This window comes from Medicago sativa, chromosome 4, assembly GCF_051527215.1.
Source record: "Medicago sativa cultivar Bolivia chromosome 4, Bolivia_mono, whole genome shotgun sequence".
NCBI lineage: Eukaryota > Viridiplantae > Streptophyta > Magnoliopsida > Fabales > Fabaceae > Medicago > Medicago sativa.
In genome coordinates this window covers 98,308,979-98,330,165 of record NC_140752.1, presented here as the reverse complement: position 1 = coordinate 98,330,165, position 21,187 = coordinate 98,308,979, and the positions used below count along the sequence as shown (strand labels likewise).

The window sequence follows — 21,187 nt, the reverse complement described above, 5'->3', positions numbered from 1 at the left end:
AACCTTAAACAAAATCATATTTGATGAACACCCATCCTATTATACACTTACTGTCGGTGAAAAATAATATATAAAGATAGTATACATCATAATGCTTGTATGCATCATATATAAATGTTTTTTTATATAAAAGCATATAATTTTGTATTTGTGGCCATACCAAGAGAAAAAAAAATTAAAGCAAATAATCAATAGTCATATTCAATACAGTCAAGCAGAAAGGAAATTATAAAAATGAAATACGAACTTTTGTTTTATTCATAAAGAAAATTGGAGATAAACCGATGCAGTTTATATTCACTTGATTGTACACATAAAGCAGCAGTGACAGGTAATTGTAACATAGAAATACATGGATTCTTCTTTTGTTTCCTTTGTATCTCTTATGATGTTTTATCCATCAGCTGAATAGGAGTCAGAATATTTGATTTGCTTGTCTCCACAATACAACCATTCATGACCATTTCCTCCAACATAAAATGTACCTTTTCTAAATGAAACATGATATCTAGCTCACACTGCAAATTTAAGCAGACAAGAAGAAATTTGAGAAACAAAAAATCAGTGTTTGGTTGAAGCTAAGTTCAGAAGATGGAAGGAAGAAAACAATAGAATTATGGAAGTAATGTGAGGAGACACATTACTTTCAATTTCAACAAACACAAAACTACAGAGACTCTAGTCACAGCAGGACTTACCACGTTGCCAAAATGTCGATCCATGGTTTCGACTAAGAGATGGATAAATTCCAAAATAGCAAGCTCATTCTGCAAAATTGTCGACAGAAGGTAGAATGAACAATCAAGTAGAAGCAGAATTGAAATGATATCATATTTATCTTCAATGAAAGTGGTACATGGAAAATTTTGCTGAAGCTGAAGTGTTTAACAAGACTAAGAACTTCAGGTTTCTGAGTTTACAACAGATAATTCTTCCAGTTTCTTTAGACAAGCAAGGCTAAGCCGATCACATAGTGATGACCACTGGTCAGTAAGATCAAAGCCAGACTATTTAACACAATATGCTCATTTCAAATTATTCACCGCCTTTGTATAAATCAACTAGAATGAGAAATATAGAAACAATGAATTACCTCGCCGTCATCAACTCCAACCAGGAAAAACAAAGATGCATAGCGCCTATATATAATTTTGTAGTTGCGATGCTCAACAAATGAACACTGTCCATGACAAAAATGTATCAGCCAGATGAATCATGGTGAGCAGAAACAACAATAAGACAAGTCAATCCCTTATGTTTCTGGTATAAACCAACGCATCAATATGAGTAAGAGAAAGTCAAAAGATGGCCTAAAACCTCGGGTAGCAAACTTGAATCCAAAGATGGCCTAAAACCTCGGGTTGAATAATAAAGAATGACGAGGTCCATTTCAATTTCATTCCACTCACAGATTATATAATCTAATAATAACACAAAATCTAAGCTAAGATTTAAACATGTGATGAAATTGGAAAGAAAAAAAAGGTTCCCAACTAAAATATAACACAGTGGAATGCATTCTATTCTATTGCATTCAATATCTCACTAACAACTTTCTCTTCCCCAATTCTGGGTGTGAAAGGAAACCAACAATTATCTCCTGTCTATAGTAAAAATATTCAAATAATAACTTTCCAAGACATCTATGTCTTATTTAGATAAACAAATTAATTAAGCGCTTACAACATGACATTTATCATATGAGTACTTATGCATATGCTTTTTCTAAAACAAAAGACAAAATAAAATCAATTTGTTTTGGAATAAGCTATAACTATAAGCTGATTTCATAATCTATCATGGAGAGGTTATGGAAATAATCTGCAAGTAACTTATGAACATGTTGTAAGCTGTTTCCATATTCTCAGAAGTGTTTATGTTTGATATTCAGTTGAGTCAAATTGTAAACTAAGATTGTCTTAAATTTTGAATTAAGCTCTCAATCTAATTGCTACCTCCAGGGTTGAATAATAATAAACGATGACAATGTGAATTAGGTAAAATTGAAGGTAAGGAGGTATGAAGATCTGATGAAAATAAAAGAAAAGAATGGAAACATACCTGGTTTTCATTACGGGCGAGGCATTTACGAACAATTTCGCCTTCAAGGGTTCGTCGTTCTTCAACAGTGAGGTATTCATAATACTGAGCAAGACGGGTCTGTCCTTGTTTGTTCACCATTAACACGAATCGGATCCCCATTTTTATTCCTCTTTCTCTTTCTGCAACCAACGCTCACACAACTGAAATAGTGTTTTCAATACAAAGGTCCTTACGTGTGGAAAATAAGAAGAATATCAAATTATTATGTGTTTTTTATTTTCAGACTTTACCAATATTACTTGGTTAGTTTTTTCCTAAAGTTTAAATCATTAACCCAAAATTATAAGTGGGTGGGGATCAATTATGAACTGTACTTAATCGAATCATATCGCAATTTTTTTTAAAGTAATCGAAACGGAACTATATTTTAATCTTTGAATTGATTGAATTTTCGCCCAAATAGAAATTATTGGATTAGCCCGTTAATTTCTTCAAAATTTTCTTAATGATAATTGTATGACTTTATTTTGAAAAAAGATATTTTCTCGGGTTACATTTATATTTATTTTTTGCTTTTTTAGATTCATTAAATAACTAATGTATTTAGACTATATTATAATTCAAATATACCAGTCATTTAATGAATCTGAAAAAAAGAAAAATTACTTATAAATATGACCGGATTGTATGGTTTTTCTTTGAGTAAATAGGCAACTACTCCCTGAAATTGTAAGTTTCGTCAATTACCCCCTGAAATTAACAAAACTTCAATTACCCCCCCTGCAATTGCACAAAGTTAATCAATTTACCCCCTCCGTCAAATTCTTCTGTTAGTCAACATGACATTTTGCAAATACCCCTCTGAAGTTCTGCACTTATGTGCAAAATGCCCCTCGAACTTAAAAATTTATATATTTTTTTTCCTTATACTTGACTCAAAAGATATTAAAGGCAAACAAGAAAGCTTGAGAAATGCATTTAGGATTCAAGGAATAGCTTAAAGAGTTACTTGGTGAATGGTACTATGGTAAAGGAGGATTATCAAAAGTGTTTTTTGAAAAGAAATGCATTGGTGGAGTTGAGGAAATTCAGAAACTTTATGATGACAAGAGGCTTGAGAAATTGCTTGATTGTTGTGAAAAGATTGATGACATTAGGGGTGTTCGCGGTGCGGTTTGGTTCGGTTTTGAGCATAAAATTCATCCAAACCGCGAGATAAAAAAGCATGCGGTTTGGTTTGGTTCGGTTGATTTTTAAAAAGTCATCCAAACCAAACCAATGCGGTTTGGATTGGTTCGGTTGGTGCGGTTTATCGCGAGATAAAAAAATATTACTTTAACTCTAATATTTCCAACTTGTTACAAAATAAACATAGGAGTTCTAACCAGATTAAAACTAACCAGATTAAAACCAAACAAAACTTATATCAAAATAGGTAAAATTAAGAAGAAACATAAGCATGAAACAAATTATTGGGAAGAAAAAGAAACAAATTCATCACTGGAAATGAATTAGAATCGAACCTGATGGTGCAACAATGGAAAAATCGAATCAAAAGATATTATTCTTGAGCTATGTAATTGGGCTAGTACAGGTTTAAGTAATATTGATTATTCTTGCGGTTTGGTTTGGTTCGGTTGCTGAGATGCAAACCGCAAACCGAACCAAACCGCGCGGTTCAGTGCAAAAGTCATCTGAATTCATCCGAACTAAGTGCGGTTTTTTGCGGTTTCGGTTTGGATTAGTTTGGTTTGCGGTTTTTCTATTGGGTTGGTTCGGTTTTGAACACCCCTAGATGACATTGAAGGAGGTGATGGTGGATGTGAGGCGTGGTGATATAAAGTTTGTGTCCTTGTGAAACATGTTATGGAAATTGTAAAATCTACTATGAAGGTGATTATGAAGAAGATAATAATTGTGAGGTTGGTCGGTGAGTGTGGATTTTAAAGGTGTTCTCATTGCAATGAAAATGGCCTAATAAGATGTTCCATATGTTGTTTCTAGTTCCATATTTCTTTTTGACATTTAACAATGAAAATTGCCTAAGTTAATTCTTAATTGTTTGCCTTTAATATCTTTTGAGTCAAGGATAAGAAAAAAATATATAAATTTTCAAGTTCAGGGGGCATTTTGCACATAAGTGCAAAATTTCAAGGGGTATTTGCAAAACATCATGTTGACTAACATAAGAATTTGACGGATGGGGTAAATTGATTAACGTTGTGCAATTTCAGGGGGGCCTTAGGTGTGGATTTTTTTTCTTTTTCACCGTTATTTGAGTGTTTTCCTTCTCCGACATGTTATTTGGACTTGGGACATAATTTCCTCAACTTGTAATGTCTTCAATGCCTTATAGAACATTGATAATCATCGTTTCATGTGTTCTAAAACTTTCATGAGTTGTCTTGCTTGCCGAATTACATGGTTTGTCAATAAAAGACTTAAAACACCTATGAAATTGTATGGTGTATGGCAGAAACATATCTGCATGATGCAATTGAAAACAATACAAAATGTGCCTTAAACCATGAACAACTTCTCTAAAACTCCTTTATGATGACTTGATTGTATACTAAACTGACTCAAAAACATAATGAATATAACGTAAGATAATTTGTCATCACAACCGCAAACTTAAAATTTTGGTTGTCGTTAAGTAACAAAAATAGCAAGATCAAAATTTGCATAAATTTTAAGAGAACATACCTTTTCGGATAAGGTGCTCAGGTCATCATCTGTTCCACTCTCGAGCAACTTACCAATTCCATGCAAGTAGAACAAACTTAGAGAAGATAGTTCATACTTCCAACCATACTTTTTTCCAATGTATCATCCTAAAGCTACTAGGGCTGGTCATGGCCATTTTCCTGCTCCAGTCGACATGAAATAGTTTGTTATAGGGAAGAAACAGAATTACACGACTCAATTGAAAACAATACAAATTGTCAACCATGAGCAACAATATATATATGTATATATATAAAACTCCTCGAGAATGACTTAATAGACTCAAAAACATACTAGAAATAGCATAAGATAATATGTCATCACATATATTATTTGATGTTTGAAATCAAAACCCTTATATAAATGGAGCTATTTCAAGGGAACTGTTCTGCTGATTTGGCAATTTCTGGGTAATTTAGAGTTAATTTTCTTGTTTTAAGTTTTTAATAGGGAGTGGCCCGCTTAATAACCCATCATTATTGCTAAGAATAGGCAAATACACCTATTAACATATTTAATTCCTGATTTTGGCTCTTTAAGACCATGTGATCTGCATTCCATATTAACACGCTCCCCAATACGTGCATTTTCTGCTGTTAGGAAGTGATGGTTTGATTATATCTTAATATAAAATGTACATCTAATTGGTTTATTGGTTTAATATTACAAACAATACAGCCGCTTCACCTATAGGGCCAAAAAAACATTATTTTAAACACTACACAAGTTGAAAGTTTTGATTTTATTTTTCTATATACACAATGCCTTCGTTGCAGATCTGCAGTGTTATGCACTCCTTTTCAATTTCCATTTCCTTCCACCTCTATATAGCTTTGTCATTGAAATCTTCATCAGTTTTCATTTGTTTCCTTTTCTTTTGTATTCCCTGCAGAAAATTTGAAGATGGATAAAATTATTAAAAAAGCTATTACATGAGAAAGTTGATGAATGAGACAACAACAAATATGAAGGAATACGAGAGAAATTGTGTACTACTCCAAACCATAGTGGTTGACCTCTTCATTTCTTGCTTCTCAGATATACAAGGGTATTCCTTATATTTCTAATATACATCCTTCTAATTAGGACCATTTTAATGTATGTTAATTCTAATATACATCCTTTTTAGGTGTACTTTGCAGGCAGAAATTGTGAAGATAATGTTTGTTCATCAAAAAAGTTTTGAAGGCTCTAATTGTAAGTTGATGATTTAAATTCTCAACATCCTGAAGCAATCTATAAGTTTTTTTTGTATTCAGCTGGGCTTAAATGTTATATTTAAGTTGATGATTTAAATTCTGAACATCCTGAAGCAACCACACCAGGAAAAGTTTATTGTTTAAGTTTAAATTCCAATTTTTATTATAAAATGACATCTGTCTAACCACATTTAAAAAGAAAGTAACATATTTTCTAAGGGATGCTTGCATAATATTCAAGAATCACTAAAGATTTACAACACACCAAGAGTCCAAAAAAGGTGCATGTAATTTAGAGTTAAAGGCTTCTTTGTTGAATTATCTCATGTAGAGTTAAAAGATTAAATTCAGGTTTTGAAGTAAATACTTTGAATTGCAGCTTTTTCAAAGTGTCATATTTTTCATATTACTTTTACCGAGAAACCAAAATTTGTCATATTATTAGTAATCACATTAGGACTTCATGTTTTTCATTTAGAAATTCGGTAGAAAAAGGAAAACTTACATGCCTTTGTTTTCATCATGTCTAACTATTGACTCCTTGCAGAACTGTTGCTTCTAGCAGCTCCCCAAACTAAACCACATCAGATACTAACAAAGAAACAAGAAACAAAACATGTTAAATATTAAAACAAAACAAAAATGAAATTAAACAAGCAAGATACAATAAAACAGTAAAAGGAGAAATTAATTATTGAAGAACTACGCATCAAGCTTGATAAATGATAGCTTATTCTATGACAATTGGCATAAGGGACAAGATTACTTTAACGTCCTAATTAAAAAATTTATTTAAAATTAGGAACTTTTTATTTTAGTGTTGTCCAGATGATACAAAAATTGTCATTCTACTATGCTAATAACTTAATAAGCCTTTTGTCCCATCACATCTATTCGAAATGCTTGGGCTATAAATACAAAACAGTGTAAATTGATTAGCGAAGAAACATAATTAAAATGGAGAGAAAAAAACGTACAGTATGTGAATCTAGGCGAGGGAAGTGGTTGTCTCATCACCCTCAAGGATATTAACTGCAAAAAACAAGAGCAATCAGTTGAACGCATAAGAGACACACTCAATTCACAAGTTTAAATTTAATTTGTTTCTTTTCATGTAAGCATTCCTTTTAAGAGGCTAAACAACCATAAATTAGTCTATGAGTATAATTGGGTTATGCAACACTGCAATATAATAGAACTTATCATGAACATAAAGCAGGAAATAATACAACTTTTGCTTGAAAGATTCCCAACAGATATTACCAAACTGATCGAATTAATCATCATTAATTGCTTTAGTTATTTGTTAATTTAAAAGACAACAAAGGGAAATTTGGTTGTTTTTGATTTCATTTGTTTGTTTGTTTATTTGATATTGGTGCTAAATTCAGGATGCTAACATTATATACTTGCTTTGTTTGAATGTATGAAATAATTATGATAGTGTTCAAATGTATGATTCAAGATGACTGTATCATGCGAAGATGATTTTTACTGAATCATACAAGTTAAACTTTAACTCAAACCCAAGATATTAGCGAGCAAAGTTGTTTTTTCTTCAAATGATCACTATATCACCAAATCATAATTAAATAATCCATTCCATAGTGAAGAAGTTCATAAATTACCATTTGAATCAGTTAGAAATTGAGCATCTACTCTGCAAACAGCCATTCGACGAAAAACTTCATAGACCGTTGATGTTTCAGGCACCATCAATGACTTTGAAAGTTGCAATGATGTCAGGTTCATCTCCCCCCTAATCCAAAACCAAGAAGAAACAAAGTTATCAGTGCACGAAATAAAAATGTTAATAGAAAGTGCAGGAACATAAGACAATATGTTAGAGTGCAGTGTCATAGATTGTTATTTCTCTTTCAACATATACAAGAATCCATAAAGTATGTTCGAATCTAACACAAATTATTTTAAATTTTTGAAGCACATATGATTATTTTTTATGCAATAAGGCCAAGGTGTTAATATAATTTAACAAAAAGGTTCTCATGTTATATTAAAGAATGCAGTTTATCTATTATTGAGCAGTGCTTGCTTGTTATATTCAAGTTGTTGATTTATATTCTAAACAGTGCTTGAAGCACCCACACCAGTAAGTTATATCCAAAAATGCAACTTTTCTAAACATACATTTAGAAAGAAAACTAACACATTTTATGAGCAGTGCTTGCATTCCATTCAAGAATCGTTGATTTACAACACCAAAAGTCCAAGAAAGGTACTTGAAAGCATGTTCCACATAATAATCAAATGCATAAGGTGTATCCTTAAAGTTTTAATTCTTATCAAATTTGGCCGAGGTGTAATGGCTCTCATCATAACATGGGAAATTGGATTTAGATCAGAGTATCATCTTATTATTATTTCCAATTGAATCGGGATATGAGTATCAACAAAGACAATATGGACACAACAAATGCAAGTTGTAGAAAACAAAATTAACACTCAAAGGATAAAACTCATACCTTCATTAACATGTCATTAGAATATCATCTTATTATTATTTCCAACTCCTTTTGAATATTTTCTGCAGACATGTAATCTGTCGGGTGAATGCACAATAAATTACAAAAATCAATGTGAAGACAAAGGAAACACACTAAAAAATATGAAAGCCTAGACACAGATCAGTGCATATATATCAAGACTCCTTGCGGAGTTGATACCAGTTTTAGTGATTGGGATAGTGGCAGAGTGCACCAAAGTGACTCAATTGGCTAAGGTGACAAAATCTGATAATTCATTTCATTAACATGCCATTAGAAACCTATTGAGAAGATCAAGGACTTGTGTTGTAGCATTAAGAAAGTAGCATCATATTTTTACTTACACTAATATGTATATTTCTATATTTTGAAGTATCTTCATATTTTTTACATTTAGACTTCACCAGGATACTTGGTACTTACCTAAGGCACTTGATACTTTTTATACTAATTAATTTGCTCTCTATTTTCTTTTATAATTTGCTTGGGTCCCAATTATAAGTAATACTTTCTCAGCCTCTAAATTTCGCATTCAAAACTAACAAATAATGAATACAAAGTTGATGATCACTTTAGTTTATTTGGATGCAACTTAGTTATAATACAAAGCTACAAACACCAAAATCACAAGCCAAGCAAAAAAGATCCATACAAAAATAAGAACAAAATAGGATAGCATGCTTGCCAATACAAAAAAACCGCAGCCTTTAAATGGAAAAAAAGAAAATAATCTCCCAAAGAAAGAACCGTATGAAAAAATTTCGTAGACAAAACATTAAGCCATTTTTTTCCACTCCAAAATCCTCAAACATATTAGGCCATTTTTCCTATTTTGAGGCCTGTTATGCATCATGAAATTAGCAGAGAAATAGAATCAGGATGTATGTCAATCAAAACAGGACAATATCCCTACTCAACCACAAACAACCAAACAGTGAATATTGCAAGGAAAAATAAAATTGATTTGCCAACAAAATATCATTATCAGAGGTAAAAAAAAATCTTCTTATATCATAAGAAGAAAAGTTTTAATTTTTTAATGGTACCAGATCTTCATTTTCTAAAATGATTTTTGCATGACCAAAAAATGAAAAGGAACTTTTTTTTATAAGATATAAAAGGATTACCAGAGAATATCATTAGTATCAAATCAAAAAAAGCTTAAAACAGATTCACTGGTCTACAAAAAAAATCTTACATTTCTTGAAAATACAACAAAATCACATCCAATCTCATCTTTTGATTGTTGTTGTTGCATGTATGATGGCAAGACAGAGGCAATTGTCGTTGCTGTTGTCTCCGGCAAAGTTTGTGGATTTCGTTGTTGATGCACGGAGTAAGCAGATGACGAACTTCATTTTTGGACATGTGGCTCACGGTGGCCGGAAAATATGCACACTCAAAATTTTATCTCCTCAAAAATTAAGATAAATTTATGGGTTTTCATGAGGAGAATGAGAGGAAAATAATGGTGGCTTTATTTTTTGAAGGTGGTGGTTGGTTTTTGTTCAAAATTAGAGAGAGGGTGATGGTTGTTAGAGAAAGGAGGAAAAACGCATGAGAGGGTGAGAGAGAGGGGGTGGCGGCTAGGGTTAGAAGAAGTGTGTTGCTGATATATTTTTATGTGTTGGTTATTGGGTTACTGGGTCGGGCATTTTTGGGTTCTGGGTTACTGGCTGGGTTTTGAGCCCGTTAACATTTTTCTCTATTAATAAATGAATAATAAAATCTTTCTTGAATTTTTTTTTTGAGAAAAACTCTGTTCAATTTTTAAAAATGAAATATATTTTTCGATTGGTGCACTTGAATTTTTTTAATAATCTATGAAAATTAGGGACAATATATTTCACTGATAAAAAATATATAGAGAAAAAAAATTAGGGGATGTTTTTAACTGATTTGTTAGTGAAGAATATAAAATAAAATAAATAGCTAAATATTTTTCACTAACACTAAAATTTAGAAAAATATATTTTTTGAAAGAAAAGTTTAAAAAAATAAATTGTCACCAATGCATTATAAAGTCACATATAAAATTGAATTTAAGAATTTATTTCATTTTAATTTAACTTTATATAAGAACTTAAAATTTGAAGGAAAAAATATAGATTTTTTTTATACATGAAACATAATATGGATTGCTAACTAGCATCACGTAAGTTATACTACTTCAACCAAAAAAATGTCATTGATATATGTGTGTGGCGTACAGTTAAGCTTACAATAAAATGGGTTTAAATATATTTAAAATATAATTATCTTTTAAAACAAATTTAAAAAATAATTTTTAAAAAGTGGAAACCAAAATGTTCATATTTTTCTCTCAAATATTTTTTTTAGAGCAATCTATCTATAAAATATTTAAAATACTTATTATAATATTAAAAAATCTATCTATATTCAAAAACTCTACTCAATATACGTAAAAAAAGCTTCTTTGGATGAAAATGGTGATAGTGGAATAGTGTGTGAGGCGGCCGGAGGAGGGCCAAAAACTATTATACTTTTGGAAAACAATGTAAAAAGCTATTATACATGGGAAAATTTGTTCCTACTAAAATGTTGTACTATTAGACTATCGCATTGTTTCAGTTTTACAAAAATATTGAACCCTTTTGACTGAAAAGCGTTGGAGAGGTTGACATTCACTAAAATTTCAAACATGGTTAAAATACACAAGAGAAGGTTGTCACTTAAACTAAGTTTGATACACGGGACAAGTTGTCATTTATAAAAAAAATAAAAAATAAAAATAAATTGTTCCCGTTAAAATGATTCTACTATTTAGAATATCGCCTCACTTCAATTGTACATAATATTGAACCCTCGGCAACTAAAATGCACGGGATAAGTGGACATTGAATAAAATTTAAGAAATTACTAAAAGTCATGGAGAAGCTGAATTGACTAATATCTCATAATTAAATCAAATGCCCAAGATAATTTGTCTTTGACTAAACTAACCTTGATTGACGTGAAAATTTGTCATTTATAAAAGGCTTAATAGATCACTTAGTCCCCTAAATAATTTTAAGTTTTCATTTTGGTCCCATAATTAATAAAACGTTCATTTTGGTCCCTCAAGTTTTCCTCCGTTTGCCAAATAAATCCCAAACTATTAACTTAAACTCTAAATGCCTATTTTAAATGAGAACCATTGGATTACGCAGGTTTATTCTATCTTACGGTGAGTCAACAACATCTAATTAGTTTTTTCTCTCTTCATCTTCTTTCCCATACTTCTTCATCATCACATTCATATAAACTATCATCATCTCTATCAACATATCTAGGAAGAAAAAAAATCCAAAAATCATCTTAATCAACACCATCACATTCATCTATTTCATTTTCATTTGCAACAAACACAAAAACAACAGCACCAAGCCGTGCAATTAGGCAAGCCATTACAAAAAAATTCCCTGCTAACTGATATACCAGAATAGCAAAGGGAAAGGCAGCAAACGTGAACAGTACAAGGGAAAGAACAAAAACAACACCACTGTTGAGCTATACACAAACCCTCCCCAACACTGAACGACACAAACAACACCCTGCCAAATAACAGCAACAGAAACCGAAACAATAACTTCCGCCAAGCAGATCCAATGCAACACGGACACAAAGAACTCATATGTTGTTATCTCATTCAGTTTTTTTTTTCACTACCCATTTTACCACATGAGACCCACTTCTATGTTTATCAGATCTGTTGTTTTAGATCTCGTTCTCCTTTTCAAAACTCGTTTTTTGTTTAGATCCATGTTGATGGGGATTAGATCGATTTGCAAGAGTTGTTTTCTGAAGAAAAGCTTTGAAAAATATAGAGTTGATGGATTTGGGGTTGTCATGTTGATGGATTTGGATGAATGTTTGAGTCTGAAGGTTATGGATTTGAGGTTCTTTGTGTTTTTTTTATTGAATGTGAAGAATTTGGGGTTGTTGTGTGTTTTTGATGTTGAAGAAGGTGGAATCGAGGATGAAGAGAGGAAGGGAATAGAAGAAAGAAACGTAGATATTTTTGGCGATTAGAGGAAGGTTTTTTTTGGAATTTTTTTTTTCTGGATATGTTGTTGAAGATGATGATGGTGTTGATGAATTTGATGATGCAGAAGTACATGAAAGAAGATGAAGAAAGAAAAAATTAATTAGATGTTGTTGATTCACCGTAAGATAGAATAAACCTGCGTAATCCGATGGTTCTCCTTTAAAATAGACATTTAGAGTTAAATAGACAGAGCTTTAGCCTTAATGGGTTATGTATAAAGTCAATAACAAACCAAAATTTGACATCATTACTTTTTCTTACTAATAATAATAATACCTTTTTTCCTTTCTACTAACCCATTGATTAAGGCATTTAATGTTTTAGATTGAAAGTCATGATTTAGTGTATAGTCTATTCTCATACATGACTGTACTTTGCATGAGAAAGGTGATGAATGAGAAACAACAAATATGAAGGAATGTAGGAGAAATTGTGTACTGCAGCAAACCATTGTGTTTGACATCTTCATTTTTTTGCCTTTTAGTTATACAAAGATATTCCTTATATTTCTAATCCTTTTGTGGTTTTCATTATTTTTTAACATCCTCTTAATTTTTGTTGATGAAATCCTTTATAATGAAAGCAACTGATATACTTGGGGTTATTAGAAAAGCTATTGCAAGATAAAGGTGATTAAAGGGAAACAACAAATGGGAAGGAATCGGAGAGATTGTTCACTACTGCCAACTGCAATATTTAACCCCTACATTCTTTTATTTTCATATATGCAAAGGTATTCATCAAATTTCTGCTATACATCATTCTAAGGTATTCAGTAAATCATATATAAAGTTGGATTTTTTTCACTAAATCATACACAACTTAGACTGAAATTCAAACTCAGGAAATTAAAAGTTTAAAGTTTAATTTTTTTTATCCATAAATTGCTAAATTAATACCTTCACAAAGAAAAAAGTTTAATACCTGTAGTTAGTCTCTAATGTTGAAGGCAATTTTTCTGCTGCGGTTAGTCTCTGATGTTGAAGGCAATTTTGTCTGATGAGGACGGTACAACATCTACCATCACACCAAAGGGATGAGCCTTGATCGGAATTGAAATTAAGACACCGTTCACAACTACAACAGAAAAAGGTTAATGATTTTATATTACTAAAGGTTCTTAAATCTTCACTATAACAACTTCAAATTAGAACCACAATGCTCCCAATCAACAATAATTATACATTCAGAAATTCAAATGTTTTTGGGATGAAACCATGAAATGGATAAAGTAAGCACATGACAAGGACTTACAAAATTCAATTTTGTGAAGAAACATAAGAAAGTGAAAAAAAGTCAAAGAAGCTTCTCATGGCTACTAATGATAGGTCATTAACTTAGTTATTGTATTTAGTTATATTTATGAAAAATAGGGTTGATTATTAAAGCAAATAAATTTAAATGCCATGTGTTAAAAATGTGGACCTGCAATTTATGTATACCAGAATATCATTGTTAATAAAAAACACCAGTTTGCCAAATTGTGAATTTTTTTTTTAATACGGTTAATAAAAGACAATTATTTTGTAAACATAACCAAATCATTTAATGCGGTAACATCACTTCAAAAATTAAAACATAACCAATTTGGCATAACTAACTCTTTAAATCAAACATAACCAAATACTATAATTTCCTTAAAAAAAAAAAAAACAATTTGGGTTATGGTTTCTATAAACAAACAAGAAAAGGTACCATGGATGCAATATAAATTGACAATGGCTTGAAGCAGCGGAGATGTAACCCATACACCATAGCTGAAATGGAAGAAAAAATGTATCTTTACCTGGGAAATAACAACAATGAACCAACATGCTCATATTATCTACTTCAGCTACTTTGAAAAGATCAACAAGTTTCCTTAAGTTATTAAAATATGTCAATTTCTTGATGGATAAGTATTAAGTGATTTAAGAGAAATAATCCAGATATGTCAATTTCACGGAAGTGGCATCCTTCTTTGAACATGTTCACTCAAACTATTACATTTTGTCTTTTTAAATCTTTTTAGCAAGAGTTAGTTATACTTATCTTACAAGAAAAAAAATAAAAAGAGGTAATAGATAGAAGAGGAAAACCCACATGTTTTTGTTTCATCATTTCAATCCTTGCATAACAATTGCTTCTTCTAGCCCTCTAAACTCAAAATCATGTCCATTGCTAGCAAACAGACAAATAAACAAAAACATATTAGATATAAAAAAGAAAACATAAATCTTATTAACATATTAGACAAATAAGATTTTTGAAGTGATGTTACCGTATGGACATAAATCCTATGATGAATTCCATACGGGACATGATTACTTGAATGTCCTAATTAAAAATCTTATTTATAATTACAACCTTTTTACTTTATGTTCTTCACAAGGTACAAAAGTTATCCAAATTACAACATTCTTACTACTATGCTAATTAGCATTTTATTCCATCATATCTATGACTTTTTATTTTATGTTTGAATTTGGAAGCTTCTAAAAAAACAATAATAAATAAAAGGTATTTTAAAAATGGCTACTTTTTTACAATGAAATAAATAAAATGGTAAAATCAAAACAAAAATATTTTACAAGGGTAAATCAAAAAAAAATATTTAACAGGGTGTAAAATCGGAAATGACCTTTAATACAGGGGGTAAAGCACTATTAACCCGAGAAATAATAATTCATCGCTACCCCTAAAAAAATACACAAGGGTAAGCTAAAATTATTATGAGTAAAAATGTGACCTTATTTTATTGAAAATTTTGTAAAACTCGAGTCATAATAACTATTCGCTCTCATCCTATTTATTATTATGAGTAAAAATGTGGCCTTATTTTATTGAAAATTTTGTAAAACTCGAGTCATAATAATTATTCGCTCTGATCCTATTTATAAAAAATATTTGATTCAATAAAATAAAAGTTGATATACTTAATCTAAAATTTGAATCAAATATATCTTTTTTTTTGTTGATTTAAAAATATTTCTTAATAATATAATCAAAGAAGTAAATTTATTTAGCTACTTAGAAATAATTGTATTGGCTGTAATTATTTATTTGATTTCCTTTTCAAATAGCAACATAAATAACAACATAGCCTTGAAAATAATTTGTAGTAAATTGTATTAGTTTAAACAAAGAGTTTTGTTTGATAAAATTATGAGAACAGAATCAATTTTTAATTCTAAATAGATAAAAGTATTAGCAAATGTTATTTATCACACTTTTCAACAAACTCTTTATTATTTTATTGATTAAAATATACATGAATCTCACTTGAGTGCATATAAATCTAGTGGGATCGATGTAGAAGTGTATTTAGTTTATGTTAGAGTAAACCTCTTAATGTGTCTCTAATTTTGTAAGACACTCTCAAATAAGTCTTTAAAATTATGAATATTTTAAAATTGTCCATGGCTCCATCAAGATGGTTCTAAAATAATGATTAATAGTTATACCAATTTAGGTGGGCTAATTTAGCTTATTCAAAAAAAAAATCATTAATAGATATAAATGAGAGGGATGTATGCAATTTTTTAAAATATTAACAGTCCGAGTCTTGGATTCTTTAGGCCAAATACCTGAGTCCTTTAAATTTCCCAAACAAGTATATATGCAGTAAGGAGAATGGAGGGCTTTGGTTAACCTCCAAGATTAGTAAATCCATGAAGTGATTTTAATTTCCCTTCCTTGATGCTTGTCTTTATTGAGAATGATCAGAAAATTATTTAAAAATTGCCGTTTATCCTATTTTGGCTACTAATAACTAAAACATTTAGTCATGAACAAAATTCTCTAAGTTTACTATATATATGGTCAAACATATGATTTATTAGGCTTGAAATAGATAACGGACCTGTCTAAAGAGGAAATCATAGATGTATAATATACGCCCATCGTAGCCAATAGCCATCCGTCCATTTGATACAACGTCACTGAAATATCACATCAAATTCTGGCTTAATAAAGCATTATGATTTAATATGACTAATAATTATCAAGTAACCAAGGAGAGAACTTTTAAATGCCACCACAAGAATAGATAATAACGGAAGCAAATTGAAACAAAAAAAAAAAAAAACTATCCTTCATGTAAAATGGCCATGGAACAAGGCATACACTAAGTACCCAAATCTTGATAAATTTGGTGAAACTAAATATCATATACTTTTTTAAAAGGCAAAATTACATTAAAACATTACTCCAATGATACTTATTATAAAGAACTATCCTTGAACTAAATACAAAGATCACCGATTCTGAGCGTAAACACCACCCTCAAGACTGGCAGGGAACAAACAGATTGCATCATTGACAAACATCACAACCTACCATTACTATGCTATATGTAGATACAAGCTGAAGCTTTGACCCAACATCCCACCTTATAATACTCGACTCTGCCTTCAAAACATGTTTTATTCGTTCTTTATATAAAATCCAAATAAAACTATTGTTTTTACAAAATTATTACAAGAATTTAGAATCCCAAATACAATGTTGATGTTGTAGGTTATACCCATTATCACCTAAAAGTGTATGAGAAAGGAAACACATAGTTTAAAAAAAAGGGCAACCCGGTGAACTAAAGCTCCCGCATAAGCAGGGTCCCACCACATAGTCAAAGGTAAAATAATTCAGACTATATTTCAAAAAGTTTGTTTCAGAAATTTCTAAAAACTGAAAAAGGGAAGAAAAAAATGAAATCATAGCAACAAACAAATCACATAATAAAAATAGAAGACATGCCAAACCATTTATTGGAAGAAAACTGAAAATAATTTGACCTCCTAAAAATAACATAAAAGTTTTCAAAAAGAGATTAGACCTGGAAGGACCAGCCATCAAATGATCCTACTAAAGATACTTCAGAAGCAATACAAGGTCAAACTACACATGTAGGCTTCAAAAGTTTGAAAGCTTTGTAAACATGATCAATCTTCTTCTCATAAAAGTAATCTTAACTGTTAACCTGCAAATGAATTATATTCATGTTTATTAGTGTGCAGATTAACTCTAAACAAGACTAAATCTTCAAACAAATCATTATAAATTTAATTTAGTTTACAAAATATTCACCAGTTTGGAACATTGGTTATGAATAAAGACGTGTTGAATCGTTTGTATTAAATTTATTATAATCTGCATGGTCCTGTCCCCACAACAATAGAGACATCGAATCCCTTTCATAGTGCTCTTAGCTTTTGTCCTTTTAGTAAAGAAAATTGCTAAAGTACACGACATGCATTTGTCGTGCTACCCGCACGACCTTGCTTTCCACCAAGACACAATTTCTGATTTTTTTTTTCCATTTATTTTAATTAAAATTTATTTAAACAACGGAAGAGTGCCACGTATACTGTCGTGTGGTTCGTGCTGCATAAACTGTCGTGTGCTTTAGCATTGCTCTTTAGTAAAATAAAGTTGAATGAACCATAAGGCTGACCGCCTCCGTCTAAGACATCTAGCCTTGGGGACAGCCTCTGTACATGTAGAAATCTTAGCATTTTCTAAACAGTTATATTTTATTTATCTTTCTAGGATTTATTCAAGTCTCGAAACAATCCAAATTCAATTGATATGGGAATCTCAACTAATCTATAAAATTAATTATGAGATATAATTCTAATATACCCTAATTTATACTCTAAAGTTTTTAATTAGAATTCTTTAGCAATTTTGGGTAGAATTTCCTAGAATTCCAGCACATGCAATTTCTCATGTCTAAGTTGTTTCTCTAATTCCAACTTCTACTAAAATCAGACAAATAATAATATTTATAAAAAGAAAACTTATATCTCTCATCTATTCACATACCCACTTTCTCTATTCAATCAATCCATTCATAACAATTCGAATTCAAGCTTAGTTCAAGAAACCCACCTGAAAGAGTAATTTCGCATGATGCAAAATGCTCAAATCCTCTATGTCTCCTTCAAGGCTCCTTGTCCTTCTTCAATAATATCTTTTGAAGCTTTAAAGGTAACTAATTAGAATGCTAAATCAGCTACCAAATGTACAGAGGTACAAAAAGAAACAAAGAAAGAACCAACAAGTAGAAGAAAAAAACTGGAGCTTTTTACTTAAACTTATTAGCTCTTCATAGTACAATGTGTAATGGAGTGTGGGTGAAAACAAAATAAAGATTGTTTTATGTGAGTGAGAAAATAAAATAATTTAATTTGAGTACACTTGCAGAGTTGTTCCTCTTGTGCAATGGTCATCCTCCTTGACCTTGCTCCGTCTTTTGTAGAAACATAACAAAAATTTAAATTGGAAATCAAACTCTGAAAAACATTAACATAAAAACCTTCATGAAATCATAAGTTCATAACAAGAAAAAAAAAATGTTACTGTTAACAACACAACAGATATGGAAGATGCAGCGTGATTTCCCAAACCCTAACTCGAACATATATAAATGTTAGTCAATACCCTAACTCTAAATAAGAAACAAAATCCATCCAAATTCATATAAAAAAAATTGTAAACTACAAAAATTTAAATAAAAATTCACGTTTCTCATTTTCCCCATCAATAACTTTGAGTGAATTTTAACCAATTAGATGCTTATTTCATTTCAATTCTCGGAGGTGTAGCATGTTTGTCGTCCTCCGCAGTTGGAAAATACTAATAGAGTCAGTTTCCTTGTCAGCGCGGTGGTGACAATTTCCTGACTGGTGATAACAGGAAAAAAAAAAAAGTGGTCTGATAACGATATTGGAGGGATTTGTAGAATAGATAGAGGGGGCTATTTCTATGGTGATAGTTTTTTTCAAAAGGTGTAAGGTGGGAGTCGAAATCTGACCGGAGAGGGTCGGATCTCCGGTAAAAAAAATTATGCTTAAAACTTCAAACTTCCATGTGTTTTCAATAAACCTGTTTCTCAGAAATAGTAGAATCTGCAAGTACAATTAATTGAGATTCATCTAGCATTACATTATAAAAATAAATTTATTGAAGAAATTCTCGAGTACTGTGAAAACACACATAATTATCATTTCACACTCGATCAATTCAATTCAATTCATTTACATTGAATGCAGTTTATATTAGGAAAAAATGGAACGATCGAAAGAGAAAATGAATAGAGAAAGGAAAGGTGGAATACCTGAAGAAGTGTTTGAGAGGTTGTGCGCTGTAAATAGTGGTCGAATGGTCGGCATGCAAAGGCTACGACTGAGAAGAAAACGTATCTGGTTTGATGTAGGAAGAAGAGAAACAAATAAGGGATCTCATAGAGTCACGTGACAAGTGAAGGAAAAAGGAATATGTGTGGCTCCTAATTTTTTGATATTTTTAATCAAGTCTTATATTAAAAAATTCTTCAAAATTTGTGACTTCAGTGATTAGAAATCCACATCTAACATGAATAATTGGAGTATTCATACCAATGTTTTAAAAATTGGTACGGATCAGCTGGTCGAGCCGAACACTTGAAAGGTGTTCGGTTCGGTCTGGTAATTGGATCAGGTTTGTTATTTAACCGGCGCAAATGGACAAAATTGGAAAAAAAAATCGTTGAGCCGAGGTTTTTGCAACTCGGATGGTATAAAGCATACAAGTTTTTTTTTTCAAGTTGAAAATAGAAATAAAAAGGTGACTGAAAATTGAGAAAGAGAAGAAGCATAACAAGCCAAAATTGCGATGTGCTCCCTTCGTTTTAAAATGAGTGTCATTTTAGTAAAAAAATTGTTTTAAAATAGATGTCATTTTCAGTTTCCGATGGAATAATTTTTCTGTCCAATTATACCCTCCAATAAATATTACGTATGCTATTCTCAAAGTTTTATTTTACTTTGGTGGAAAACAAACATATAGTTAACAAGGATAATTTGGTAAAATAACAATCAAGGAACCTCAACTAGCCAGGAATTTTAGAAGAACTGTTCCGCATATTTAGAATTATCTTGGAGTTTTCAAAACAGGCTATTTGACCCGTTTCGAGCCAGCCAATCGGGTAACATGCTTTTTAGGGCGGGGCTAAAAAGCCCTATTTAAATATGGACTGGAAGAATAGAGCCTGAGCCCGGCTCTATACGGGCTCCCGGGCTAACAAGTCAGCCTGCCTAACTTATTGTTATTTTTTTAAACACTAAAAAGTTGGTTTATTCGTTTCATTAAATTGTATAGAGTAATTTCAATGCAAAAATTGTGAGTTTCTTATTTATATAGGATAACTTTTGTTCTTCATACAAGTTAAACCTCATTCTTTGTGCTTAAACCAAGTAGTGAAGTCGAATTTTTTTCCGTGCATTTTTCCTCAATGTTGCTACTTTGCATCTATTGACCTTTAGAGGCATTTGAAAAAGAAATGAAGGGTACCTTCATCTTGTGGTAATAATTGAGTGTTAGATCCAAACATTTAAAATCAAATGAAAGCCATGAACAAAAAGAAGAACATAGATACATGTTTGAAATTGAAGCTTGACATCAGATAAAACATCTTAGTCTATGTTATCTAATGATACCTTTCCTATGTTGTTTTAAGATGAAGCCTTCTTAAAATGAAATGCAAAACGACAGAACCAAATAGAAAGATAGAAAAGAGTTGGTATAATAAGGCTTATACAAACAACACAAACAACACAAATAATTTAGGCTTTGTTGGATTAAGCTGATGTTCTTATGAGAAATCAGAAATTGGGCTACACACACCCCACTCTAGAGAGCTGTAATTT

General features: G+C 31.0%; 1 protein-coding gene and 2 long non-coding RNA genes across 9 annotated transcripts; 1 reads left to right on the top strand and 2 right to left on the bottom strand.

Annotated features, from left to right (window-relative positions):
- Positions 1-226: 226 nt before the first annotated feature.
- Positions 227-2,300, bottom strand: LOC146934460 (AP-4 complex subunit sigma-like). The gene is made up of 4 exons (XM_085706359.1): positions 2,062-2,300; positions 1,094-1,180; positions 699-767; positions 227-518 (listed from the first exon to the last, which is right to left on the bottom strand). The coding sequence occupies exons 1-4, from the start codon at positions 2,200-2,202 to the stop codon at positions 384-386; spliced, it is 432 nt and encodes a 143-aa protein (XP_085562485.1). The 5' UTR covers positions 2,203-2,300; the 3' UTR covers positions 227-383.
- Positions 2,301-5,366: 3,066 nt separating this feature from the next.
- Positions 5,367-19,970, bottom strand: LOC146934458 (uncharacterized). Of its 7 annotated transcripts, XR_015007765.1 has the most exons (12): positions 19,618-19,970; positions 18,324-18,750; positions 17,335-17,478; positions 16,363-16,441; positions 14,604-14,681; positions 14,217-14,278; positions 13,446-13,598; positions 8,453-8,514; positions 7,598-7,728; positions 6,947-7,001; positions 6,479-6,560; positions 5,367-5,656 (listed from the first exon to the last, which is right to left on the bottom strand). It is a non-coding gene; the product is annotated as an uncharacterized LOC146934458 (long non-coding RNA). The 7 variants fall into 7 exon arrangements; XR_015007768.1 differs by lacking the exons at positions 8,453-8,514; positions 13,446-13,598; positions 14,217-14,278; positions 14,604-14,681; positions 16,363-16,441 and having other exon boundaries at positions 18,390-18,750; positions 19,618-19,948; XR_015007767.1 differs by lacking the exons at positions 13,446-13,598; positions 14,217-14,278; positions 14,604-14,681; ... (2 more) ...; positions 18,324-18,750; positions 19,618-19,970 and adding an exon at positions 9,672-10,069 and having other exon boundaries at positions 8,453-8,529.
- LOC146934459 (uncharacterized) lies at positions 5,656-8,838 on the top strand. The gene is made up of 3 exons (XR_015007772.1): positions 5,656-5,818; positions 5,900-8,205; positions 8,521-8,838. It is a non-coding gene; the product is annotated as an uncharacterized LOC146934459 (long non-coding RNA).
- Positions 19,971-21,187: the final 1,217 nt, after the last annotated feature.

What these genes read in the sequence shown, in the direction of transcription:
- LOC146934460 (XM_085706359.1), bottom strand. Translation starts at nt 2,202, where the DNA reads ATGGGGATCCGATTCGTGTTAATGGTGAACAAACAAGGACAGACCCGT. An exon ending in TTGGAGTTGATGACGGCGAG is followed by an intron (nt 768 to 1,093) that starts GTAATTCATTGT and finishes ACAATTTTGCAG; the next exon opens with AATGAGCTTGCTATTTTGGA. An exon ending in ATCGACATTTTGGCAACGTG is followed by an intron (nt 519 to 698) that starts GTAAGTCCTGCT and finishes TTAAATTTGCAG; the next exon opens with TGTGAGCTAGATATCATGTT.